The 11937-nt window shown below is 48.4% G+C and overlaps 4 protein-coding genes across 4 annotated transcripts; all 4 read right to left on the reverse strand.

Annotated features, from left to right (window-relative positions):
• Window positions 1–639: 639 nt before the first annotated feature.
• Window positions 640–1090, reverse strand: N7511_006696 (TMEM14 family protein; the record flags this gene model as incomplete). The annotated part of the gene is made up of 2 exons (XM_057129073.1): window positions 640–963; window positions 1088–1090. 2 exons carry the CDS (start codon window positions 1088–1090, stop codon window positions 640–642), a joined length of 327 nt encoding a protein of 108 aa, XP_056983629.1.
• Window positions 1091–1527: 437 nt separating this feature from the next.
• N7511_006697 (M28 family metallopeptidase) lies at window positions 1528–3908 on the reverse strand (the record flags this gene model as incomplete). Its single annotated transcript, XM_057129074.1, has 2 exons — window positions 1528–1584; window positions 1641–3908. 2 exons carry the CDS (start codon window positions 3906–3908, stop codon window positions 1528–1530), a joined length of 2325 nt encoding a protein of 774 aa, XP_056983630.1.
• A 442-nt stretch (window positions 3909–4350) lies between these two features.
• On the reverse strand, window positions 4351–5955 carry N7511_006698 (uncharacterized protein; the record flags this gene model as incomplete). The annotated part of the gene is made up of 1 exon (XM_057129075.1): window positions 4351–5955. One exon carries the CDS (start codon window positions 5953–5955, stop codon window positions 4351–4353), a length of 1605 nt encoding a protein of 534 aa, XP_056983631.1.
• Window positions 5956–6566: 611 nt separating this feature from the next.
• On the reverse strand, window positions 6567–11821 carry N7511_006699 (uncharacterized protein; the record flags this gene model as incomplete). Its single annotated transcript, XM_057129076.1, has 15 exons — window positions 6567–6783; window positions 6859–7251; window positions 7333–7896; window positions 7961–8102; window positions 8167–8282; window positions 8329–8400; window positions 8465–8582; window positions 8645–8980; window positions 9032–9194; window positions 9262–9797; window positions 9889–10119; window positions 10188–10421; window positions 10479–10761; window positions 10812–11561; window positions 11618–11821. The coding sequence occupies 15 exons, from the start codon at window positions 11819–11821 to the stop codon at window positions 6567–6569; spliced, it is 4359 nt and encodes a 1452-aa protein (XP_056983632.1).
• Between the last annotated feature and the right edge of the window lie 116 nt (window positions 11822–11937).

Below are 11937 nucleotides of genomic sequence, written 5' to 3' on the forward strand. Positions count from 1 at the left end.
AACATCGGGGGCAACACCGAAAAGTTGCTCATGTGCAAGCGGGCAAGGATCAAATGGGGATCGTGTCTGGTCTATTCTGAGGAACTATCGTCTTGAAGGGGGTGAATCGACTTACCACCTCGACCAGCCTCAGTACGTGTTCTCTGCCCTTTGTTGCGTCATTTTTTCACTTGTTCTTTTTACACCCCGAGTTGTAACCCTGGCTCTATCCCATTTGGTTTGATGTGCATACCTCCAGGTGTGACGATGCCATTTACTCTCGATGTAAGTCTTTAGCGTTTCTCTCGATCTCGAGGTAGGGATTACATTCCCGTCTGGGCGTTCTGGGGCTGGCTTTTATGGGTTGTCTACCTACACAATGGATTTGATTTCTGTACTCCCATGCCCAAGTGGACCATAGAATGTAGCTTGCCGTATGGCAGATCGACCGAGGCGAGTAGTCAAATAGGCGATAACTTGTAGTACTGTATGCATGGATGCCAGCCAACCAACATCCTAACAAAACATGCCATGCCATGCTATAAGTTACCACATAACGTTACTGTAGTATCACATAACATAACATAACATAACATCACCCCAAATCACCAGCCGCACAAAAGCAACTCCTCAAACCATCCATCAGAATATCAAATCCCCTCAAGCAGCCCTCTTCTCCCGAAAAGCCAAGCCAAAGATGACAAGCCCGTAAGTAGCCAGAACCGACAAGCCAAGCGGCACCGGCTTGCCGCCAGTCTTGATCACACGCGGGATAGAGCTACCACCCAGCACTGCAGATGCCAGTAGACCGAGTTCCTCGCCGTAGGATTGGCCAGTGCGGAGGCGCAGGAAGGCTAGCAAGTACACGAAGCCTACGGAGAGGCCGGCTGCTATACTTGGGATTGAGCCTGTGCGGGCGTAGCCGATTGCGCCGCCTAGGGATGTTAGGATGGAGAGGGTGATTGCTGAGGTTGTTGGGAGAGTCTGTCAGGGAGGGAAGACGGGTTGTTAGTTCGGGGTGGTGTGATGTTTTGGTTGTTTTGGTTGGAGGTGGAGGGTTGGTGGGGTGGGTGGGTGTGTGATGGAGGTTTCTGGACTTGTGGCTTACCATCTTGTAGGATTGAGACCAATTGTTGGCTTTTTTATGGGATGTTTGGATGGGAGGTGGAAGTATGAGGGAGAGGAGAATAGAGCTGAAGACTAGTCGCCAATTCACTTATCGGCCGTCATAACCATTGATTAGTCAGATGACGAATCTGGGGTAGATGTGCATAGCATAACTTTGTATAGATCTGAGATGGAAATACACTGGAGATTTTATATGCTACATTCTCCGAAGGGGCTGCCTAGTTTTTGAATGTTGTTTATGACCTTCTAGTTACGATTGCCTGGAGTCTACGTGATATTCTCCTATAAAGTTCCATGTAGCCAATTGACGCTCACATAAAATGCTTATATTGACTTCGTTTGTATCTGCCCATTCAAGATACGAGAAGCAACCCCGCTGTTATGTCATATGTTCAGTTTTGCTCCGAAACTGTGGTCTATCTACTGCAGCAGCTTGGTCGCCGCCTCGATCCGTCCCAAAATGATAGAACTCCATTTCTAAAGCACATATGTTAGTAAAACCCAATGAAGGAATTATCAGGTGAGAAACATACCTTGGCATTTTCGACATCTCCGGCGTCAAGACTCTCCACGAGACCCGGGTAAGTAGCGCCAGCGTAGCCAGTCCAGATTCCAGGAGCAAAGACAACATGCTTAAACCACTCTCGGCCATCCAGACCAGGTTGATACAAGAAAGATTGTTCAATGGTCTTGTACTTCTTGTTGGTGGCGCGGATCTGGAACCAGAGTCTAACCTTCTTCCACCAGTGCCACCATGGCACATTCTCACCAAGCTGGGATGCCAAATCGGCGGCATGGGCATCGAATGCCTTTGCTACTTCCTGGAACTCAAGAATAGCCCTGTCCAAAGGTGCAAAGTGGAACTGTGTGTTCCCTGGGAGATTGTCTGCTGAAGGCTTAATGTGGTCCAAGTAGGATCCCAACCCCAGGGCGTAGTCCGTAGCGTTCAGCGCAAGGAGAGGGGACTCAACCAGCTGAGCAGCGGTCAAGGCCCAGAGCTTTGTGCAGGCTTGGTGGTAAAGGAAGTCACGATCACCGTACTTCTCCATCCACGCGAAGCTGTCGTAATTTGAGTGGTAGTGGTACACAGGATCATTCTTCCCACGACCAAAGCCGAAGTCAAGACTGGCGATGCCAGCGAAATCCTGGAAGGCAGTGAAATCACTACCACTGCCCATTGTTGCGATCTTGCCGTTCCACACATCACGAACTGTTTGACCTCGAACTGTCTGGTTGGGGGATAGAACTAGGCCAGTGACATCGTTGATGACCTTGTTCAAGAGGGGACTGGCCCGAGGCTCAAAGTTAGTACCAGCAGCAGCGACATCGACGTTCAAATATGCGATGTTGGTGGCGGAGAGCCAAGGGAGATATTCCTCCACCCACTCGGTCGAACCAAGCAAGCCGTATTCCTCGCCATCCCAGCTGGCAAAGACGATAGTACGCAGTGGCTTCCAACCGGCCTTGAGAGCCTCACCAAAGCTGCGGACAACCTCATTGAGAGCAGCAGATCCACTGTTTGGATCTCCAGCACCACCGGCAATCCATGCGTCACGGTGGTTACCCAGGATAACGACCTCGTCAGAGATGTGGCCCTTGATAACGCCGATGACATTCCACAATGGGGTCGTCACATATTCCTGGAGGTTGTGGAGGTTGATTAATACATCTTCAGGTGATGGTCCAATGTTGTACTCGACACCCTTGTGGCTGAGACCACCACCCTGCCACCACTCATTGTAGTCTGACGCCTTGGGACCGTGCCCATTGAGAGCTTTCAAGAATGGCAATGCCTCTTTGTAAGAGATGGGAAGAGATGGAATGGAAGGAATAGAGTTATGGGGATCCTGTCGTTCGCATCCAGGCTTCGATGCGTAGCCTGGAGTTGTGGGGTCACCGGGTAGAATACTCAAGAATTGAGTGCTACCTCTCTGGATCGCACTTGGGTTTCGGGCTGGTCCATTGGGATAAGCCTCGTAACCGTTTTCCTCGGTAATCTCGCCGTCTTCCTGAGGGTCGGAGTAGATGACAACACCGACCATTCCAAGTTCCTGTGCACGCTTCACCTTCAATCCTCGGAAGTTGCGGCCATACTTAGCAATCGCAATCTTACCCTCCAAAGTGATGTTGGAGTTGACGAGATCCTCGAAGTCTGCGTATGTGCCAAAGTTGACGTACACGTACTGAGCAGTCACATTGCCACTAGCGGAATAGCCATGGAATACTGGGACACGGTCGGGCAGACTGGAGGTAGGATCCTCTTCCAAGATATCTTCCTCTAATGTAGCCTCGAAGGTAACCTCAGTCTTTTCATCCAACTGCTTCAGCAGAGCCAAGCGGTGGTCAACCGGGTAATTGAGGTAAATATCATAAGTGGCGAGGCTGGTATCTTCGACACCAAACTCCTTCCACTTATCCATGGTCCAAAGAGCTTGGGACAGGTTCTTGCCCGCCAAGTGCGGTCCCGCAGTATAGTAGTTGCTCCACTCACGAGCCTTGGCCGCAGATGGAACATTGAGTAGGATCTGCTGGAGCTGATCGTAGGGAAGACCATAGCTTTCCGGCCATGCGTCATGGGGGATTGGATGAGACCATGGCAGATAAGACCAAATTGAGCCATGCCCGCGGGGCAAGATGGCGGTTGGAATCAGGAACAGAGTTGTTGCCAAAAGAAGTATAGCTCCAAGGGAGATAGTACAAGCTCGACGGAGCGCATTGTGTGGGTATCGATGCCGCTGAGGAGCGACATGGACCTCCAACAGAGGTGTTGTCTCCGAGTACGGCATGTCTTTCTCCCTCATCTTGAGAGATGGATGAAGAAGAGAAAAGGAACGAGTCGAGCTTCTCCGCATGGATTGTATCATCGACCGGCGGCGGGACCCGCCTTATCAGCTGACTAATATATCTTTCTGCCGGTGGCCTTGAATATAAGGCACTTATCTCTGCCAACTCAGGTGTCAATAGGTGCCTGAGGTCCTTACGGCACCTGCCTATTCGGTGCCCTAAAAGATCTCCATTCCTATCCGGCCTAAGTCTATCCTCTAGGATCCGTAATCTTAAAAAGACTATTGCCATCAACATCAGGTGAGGAACTTCTAAATTGTGAGCTTTTACCCTATAAACTGCGAAAACCCATCTTGTTAGCTTGAGTTCATTTCTTGACTTTTTCACACTCGGATATTCGTTGACATAAAATTCAGACATCTCCCTGTCCAGGCCTTAAAACATCATAGCGTCAGATAACTATTTGGAACTGTCTTCAAACTCTCTAGCCGCAAGAGCCACTTTTGCGGCAGCATTCCCGGCGCGTCGTCCAAACACCGCGCCCGAGGTCAAACCACTGCCTCCGGGGTAATTGTTGTAGAATAGACCACCCATCATCTCACCTACACAGAAGACGTTTGAGAGTGGCTCTCCAGTAGTGGATCTAATGAGTCGGGTATCTTTTGGATCGATGGCCAATCCTCCAAACGTGAATGTAATGCCACATGACACTTTCACAGCCAAGAAAGGCGCCTTGTCAATTGCTAGAGCCCAGTTCGACTTGGGAAGCTCCAGCTTCTTGGTCTTTGATTGAGTTGCGACCCCATCACGGATTGCTGGGTTCCATTCCACAGCTGGGTTCTCGCGGCGATAAGCATAGACGGCTTCGTTATACTCCTTGAAAGTTGCCACGAACTGGCCAGGGTCTTGCAAGCCTCGCTGGGCACACTTCTCAGCTAATTCTTTTAAAGTGTCTGCGGTGATTCGTTCCACTCGTTCATCACGATATTCTTCCTCCCGTAGCCAGGGAATTGTTTGCGCGTCCCAAATCTGGAAAACGATATGCTCAGGTTGTGCCAAGATGGCCTTGCCAAATCGAGCGTAGGTATAGTTTCGCAAATCGACACCCTCATCAACAAATCGCTTTCCGTGGATATTGAGCATTAGGCCTAGCGGATACCCAGACTTCGTGTACTCGTTCGAAGCCTCACGATCACCCACATTGGGATCCGCATTTGCATCCCAGGCGACAGAATGGCAGCCGGACCAGTTGCCCACGGGTTTGGCATTGAGTTCCCGGATTGCAAGCTCTAGACAATCTCCTGTGTTGTATGGCGTCCCTCGGACCATGGCCAAGTCCCAGCCCGGTCCCAAATACTGGCATCGCATGCGAGGGTTGGCTTCAAAGCCACCAGCTGCAAAAACGAGGGCATGGGTAAAGATGGTTTCTTTGACTCCTTTGTGAAGCACAGAGGCTTTGACAAGGTGATCGTTTGTCGATACGTTCGGCTTGCCGGAAGGCTTTTGAAGATCTACCCCAGTCAGAGCTGTCGACCAACAAAGATTGACACCATGGCGCAGAGCAGCTGCTTTGTGGTCTTCGACAAGCCCCTTGCCACCATCTTGTGTCTTCAATGCTAGTCCGCCCCAGAACTGGTACCGATCATTCAACTTGTATGCTTGCCGATTGAAGGAAAGCTGAAACCGGATGCCATTCTTGGAAAGCCATTTGATCGTGGAGTTCGAGTCAGAAACAAGTGCTTGCATCAGATGTGAATCGGAGCGGCCCATACACACGCGCTGCATGTCGTTGGTGAAGTCATCAGTCGAATAAGGACCAAGGTCTATTCGGCTTGCCAACTCTCTGTCGACATTGTTCACTATAGGAAGAAGATCCGAAAGACCACCGTGAACAGTGCGATATGCACCGGCCGTAAAGTACGTATTGCCTCCTGCCCATTCCTCGGGGCATTTATCAATCAGAACAACAGACTTTGCCCCAGATTGAGCTGCGGAAACGGCTGCGGAAAACCCCGCATTGCCGCTCCCCACAACCAAGACATCGCATTCCCTTAGGAAGGTCATTTCGAGCAGGGAAGAGGTCTGGTCTGCTTGTGGAGGTAATCCAAATGAAGAACGGAGGATTCAGTCAATGACTGCTGAATTCAATCAAGGGTATCGGAGAATTCTCCGCGTTTTGAGTGGAGTCAATGGCCGGCTGTCGGATATAATGTTGTTTCGTTTGATCGACAGAGGCCTTGCAAGCGGTTTATGCTGCACAAGTTCCGATAAACGGCTAATTCGAGCAGAAGAAAAGTCTCAGAGCTTTAAACTCCCGATGAATTACCAGCCACATCTTTGTAGTTCACAAAGCTCAGAGTGCTGCAACGAGAATCGTCAGTGTCTAGTAAGAGGGAAGAAAATATGAATACACATTTAAATTTAAGTCAAGAATTATCTGCTGGAATGAGCGTAGCATACTGGGAGACAGAGGTAATCAATTCAAAATCTACACTTGTTCTATGATTTTGGATGCTCAAAATACAGAGTAAATCATTTCTAAAATGAAGATCAATCCCTAGAACTGAATCACAATGGTTTCTTACATGGCGTAGTCTCTGCTGGCGTTATCTCGCAAGAAGGTTCAAGGACATAACAATATGATTAAATAAACTAAGCTCCTGTGGTAACAAACTTCACGACCCGAGACTCAATAGCTTCGCAAATTCCCCATCCGGTGCATTGAGCAGATCACTAGGATGACCCACCTCCATAATAAGACCGTCATTCAAAACAGCAACCTGATCAAAGTCAAGCAAAGTGTTGATTCTATGGGCCACCATAATCACAGTGCAGCGCTTGAACGACTCTCGTATAACCGTTTGCACCTTGGCATCAGTTTCGTGGTCCAGGCTATTTATGATTCCCTCGTTAGTCACACGAAAATAAGTGCTGCCTGATTTTGAGGAAAAGAAGACATGCACATACCTGCTCGTTGGTTCATCCAAAATTAGGATTTTACTTCTCTTCAGAAGAGCTCGAGCTAGACAAAATAGCTGCTTCTGGCCCTGTGATAGACTGCTGTCGTCCAGCGCTGTATCTAGGACCTGTTCATCGGAGCCACTGTAGCTCGCTGTGAGAACATTCCAGATCCCGACGGATGTCAGTGCCTCGACAATATGTGTGCTTGAGGCTTTGCCTGCTGGGTCGGCATTATCCCTAATAGTGCCTGGGAAGTGGAATGATTCCTGACTGAGGCAACTGATACGTTGCCGAATTGACGACCGTGACATCATGGAGATGTCTTGTCTGTCGATCAAGATTTGGCCGGAGACTAGCTCGTTAAGGCGTAGGAGGGACAGTGCCAGTGTGCTTTTGCCACTATTTTGTAACAAAATATTAGACTGGAACTCGGGTAAGGAATCATTATGATCCTACTAGGAGAATGGACCAGGATCTTACCTTCCAGATCGACCACACAAGCCAAACTTCTGTCCGGCCCCGATTCGAAGGTTGATGTCAGTGAGCAAAGGCTTGGTGTCACTGACATCCCAAGCAATCCCTGCGTCCTTGAATTCGATCTCACCGCTGGTTGGCCATTCTGTATCTTGTATCTGAACACCTTGATTGCTTTCTTCACGAGGTGTCTCCTCAGAAAATGCTTTGATGCGAGAAATAGCCCCCAGCGAAGTTTCAAGCAATGTCCAGTTCTGAATCAGTTCTGACAAGCCACGCCCGAGATCCATCATCACGACAAGAGCGACTCCTAGAAGGCCCGGATCTAGATGCGAGCGAAGAGAAACAGATAACCCAACAAGGAGCACTGCTATCCCTGCCACAATCAGGTTCAGAACGAGAGCAAGCCAACGTTGGATACATAGAAGAAGGTAGTATGGCCTCTGCGCATTATCTAGTATTGAAAGCATTCGGTTTGTCGTTGCATGAGTCCAGGCAAAAGCGCGAATTGTCGTTAATCCTGCCAGCGACTCGATAAAGTGTGTATAGAGAGGGCTCTTGAGCTCAATTCTGTGACATGTTAGTCCAGGGGGTAAAAGAAATTTGTTCAAAATGCTGAAACGCGACAACTTACTCCAGTAGCCGTAGCTGACGCGAGGTTTGAAGATAAAACCTCTGAATCAAATAAAAAGTTCCGAGTAGAGGGGGCAAAGCCGCTGCTAGGTATGGTAGCGAGGCAATTGCAATAGCCCCTTCGCCAATAGCACCAAAAAACACTGAAGAACAGAGAAATTAGAATGAATATCAGTCAACTTCTCGAAATTTCGTCGGCCAGCTTACTTATCACTGTAGAGAAGAAAGCTCGAGGAAGAATCATATCAACTAGCCTCATGTCCTGGCTGAATCGCGTCACAAGTGCTCCAGTCTCCAGATTGGACAGGAAGGCCAAGGGAGCGCTGTAATGATTAGCAATTTCACGTGCTAATTTCCGGGGCTACTCACGCCATGGAGGTTCGTAGTACAGTTGAATGAAGGTTCTTGGAAGCCAAGGGGACAATGATGACCCATACCCAACTGCCAACAGGTGTTAGAATGTCGAAAATAGTAACGGATGTACTGGGAAAGGCATTGAGCATACAAAACGGCAGTTATAAGTGCAAGAGCTTGGACAACAGATAATGCCCCGTAAATTCCAAGCCAGTAGCCCAGGCGTGAGCTACTATCACTGCTGGAAGACCAGAGGTCAATCCACACATCTTGATAAGTGTTAATTGCATGCCATGATTCATAATTAGGAGCGGAGTGTTAGTTTACTTACAGCGGAACGAATTTGTACCGCTATCTATGACAATGAAAAGAAATAACGCTGCTATTCTTGCCCGTCCCAAAGCGGAAAAGTAGTACTTGTACACAGCAAGGTCGGTTTTCTTTTGGTTACTCTCTTTGGAGGTACTCAAGGCGGGAGCCAGAGGACTCACAATCAAATCTTTAGACTTGATACTTTCTTCCAGGTCATCCGTCTGTGTTGGTGCAAGGTCGTGTTTCTGAATCAGGTTTGAAACTTCGTCCCGGATTTGGGCATAAGTTCCTTGCTTCATGACTTGGCCATTGTCTCCCAGGACTATGATCAAATCAGATTGCGGCGAATACTGGGCTGATGTATGGTTAGCCTCTTATGTCTTCCGGGAATGAATCATACACATACTACTGTGAGTGGCCAGAAACACTGTAGTTCCCAGCTGGCGCAGCAAACCAGTCGAACCAAAGACATTTTGAAACACAATTCGGGCTGTGGAGTTATCTAGTCCACTAAGAACATCATCGAAGCAAGCGATTTTTCTGCGAGCGTATACTGCTCGTGCAATGGCCTATTCAAAACAGTAGGTCAGTATGGTAGAAGCTTTGATACCTGTCTTTACAAATGCACAAACTCACGACTCTTTGCCTCTGTCCACCACTCAGCTTAGATCCTTTACTGCCAACGAGTGTTTCGTCTCTGGCTGGCATCTTCTGGATATCGACATCCAGTGCACATGCATGAATTACAGTTTGATACCAGACAGGATCGATAGTGACGGATGTGTCTTCGCCGACAATATTGCTTCGTATGGAGGAATTGGATAGCCAAGGCGTGTCATCGCAGAAGGCCAAGTTCGGATATTTTACGAAGAGATCCCCTTCTAACACGGGCGTCTCTCCTGCCAGACCTTTGAGAAAGGTAGACTTGCCACAGCCGACGGGGCCGACAATCATGACGAGTCTTCCAGAAGAGGAGGTTTCCATAGTAAGGTCAATACCATTTGTTTCTGGAGCAGAAGGTGATTTCCAGCCGAATTTGACATTCTTTAATGAGATGATCACCTCGCCTTTCCCACCCCGTGGTAGTGGCGAGATCTGGGGCAGGTTGATGCCAGAAAGGCTACTGGCAGATGTGGAGTATGTCGATAGCGGCTCAGAAAGGGTTCTCTTCTCTGTATCAAGCGTAGTGCATTAGCTCATGAAAGCTAACGACGAGGATTTCTAGAGCACAGTCAAATAAATCCAAGATACTGAATCTCTTACCAAGACGATTCTGATTTTTAAGGAAATCTTGTATCCTATGCAGACAACCTATTGAAGCAAAGGTGTCGGGAATCGCGAGCAAGAGATAAATGAGAGGTGTGATCATCAACATAATGAGCGACAATGATGTGATAGCCTTGTTGACAGCAAGGGGCCCAGAATCCTGGATCAGAGCTACTATTGCATAGGCAGCAAACGTCGCAAACTGCCCGATTATGATGGGAATGTTGACTAGCATTTATTGTCAGTAAGTTCTATACGATCTATAGCAAGCTGATTGCCTCCTAGCAAACACTTACCGATGCAGACACGGATGGATTGAAGACGGCGGAATCTCTTGGAGATCTCGAGCTCCTCTGTACGTAATGCTTCAATCTTAGACCCCATGATCTCGGCCAAGCCGAGGAATTTGATGTTGCGGATAGATCCTAGAATGGAAGATGTAAAGTTGATCCGCTTCTCGGTGGCTTGAAGCCAATCTTTCTGTCGGGTGGAAATTGCAGACCCCATAGCAAACGAGGCACCGGTAAATACTAGTCGGCCATATTAGATGATATGAATTAATGTTACAGGAAATCGACATGACTTACCAATCACTATAAATAGAGGAGCGATACAGACGGCGCCAACCTGGGTTTCTAACAACCATGTAGCCAGCCCTAACTGAAGCACGTTCGCCCACGTCTCACAGACCACCGAAAAGAAATACTCGGCGAGCATCTCTATATCAGAGCCCATAAGCGACATTGCGCTAGATTCATCTGTGCTTCCAAGCGGAAGGCCCATCATATGCTGGAAGACTATACTCATTAAACCGCCTCGGATCATTGTCGTGGCACGGTATCCTAAATGCTCATAGGAAGCTCGCGCAATCTATCGAGAATATTAGGGCAATCACACGCCCTGAAATCAGACAAACTTACCGCAGTTCCAGTAAAAAGAATTGCAGTAGCTCCAATCAAGCCATAGCTAATGTCGACCGAAAAAGGATCAGTTCGTTGCAAGACACTAACGACTTTTCCAATAAGAAACGGCTGTGCAATACTGAATCCCACAACGCAAAGCCGCGGAAAAGTAATAGCCGCAAATTCCCAGCGGAGACATCTAATTACCACCCAAAGTAACGCGTGCTTCCCTCTTTGGTCGGACTGAGCCCATGTGTTTGCGAATCGAGTAGATAGCTCCGATGATAGAAGCTTCTCGTGGACATTCGGGAGATCATCCCCAGCCAGGGCTTCGGAATGACCTCTCCATAGGAGCCCATTCAGCCAAGTGAATAGGCCTCGTGAGAAGGGACCGCTCACACTCTCCTTAGAATGATGTTTTTCGGAGGATAGAAGCCATTTCTTCTTCTCGACACTGGCAAGAATCAATAAAATCACCTTGAGGGCCAGCGACGTAGAAAGAAGAACCGAATAATCTTCGTTGTCCGGTGTCAGCCAGGCTGTGCGCACACGCGCAAGATCCAGAATCAACGTAAGGAACAGATATAAAGATAGCAGGAAAGATGGTCTAATTGACCGGACATGCTCTAGGTCCAGAAGTAATACCACACCCAGTGCCGCTACTAGATCGAGAATGGCACTTGCAAGCAGTGTCTTCTCCGCGGGGTGATGCTTTGCAACAAGCGCAATCAGAGCAATCTGGATAGCCACAAAGGTTACCGAGAAACTCTAGTTGAGAGTAGTTAGAGATCAAAGTCCCACTCCGGTGATCTGGGGTCTCTCACTAGGGCCACTATTCGGAATGTAGAAGAAAGCACCTTCCTTCCTTCTCTCCGCAGATAAGCTAGACGTAGCAATGCAAGCAGGAAGAAAGAAGCAGCTGGAAGGATGCTCAGAATCCCGGATTCGAATAGTATGGTGAAGTCGAATCCACCGCGACAGTCTGTACCAACAATCGGCCCAAACTGGTCATCGTCGCATGCACCCATATTGGAAGTGGCACGAGTCCAAGCAAATGGGAACGGTAAAATTTATATCCAAGGATAATGAATGAGGCTCTGGTGAGATTATGGAGGTTATCAGACGCGAAATGGCATATGAAGGC

Source organism: Penicillium nucicola, assembly GCF_028828085.1.
Source record: "Penicillium nucicola strain IBT 29836 chromosome Unknown utg000006l, whole genome shotgun sequence".
NCBI lineage: Eukaryota > Fungi > Ascomycota > Eurotiomycetes > Eurotiales > Aspergillaceae > Penicillium > Penicillium nucicola.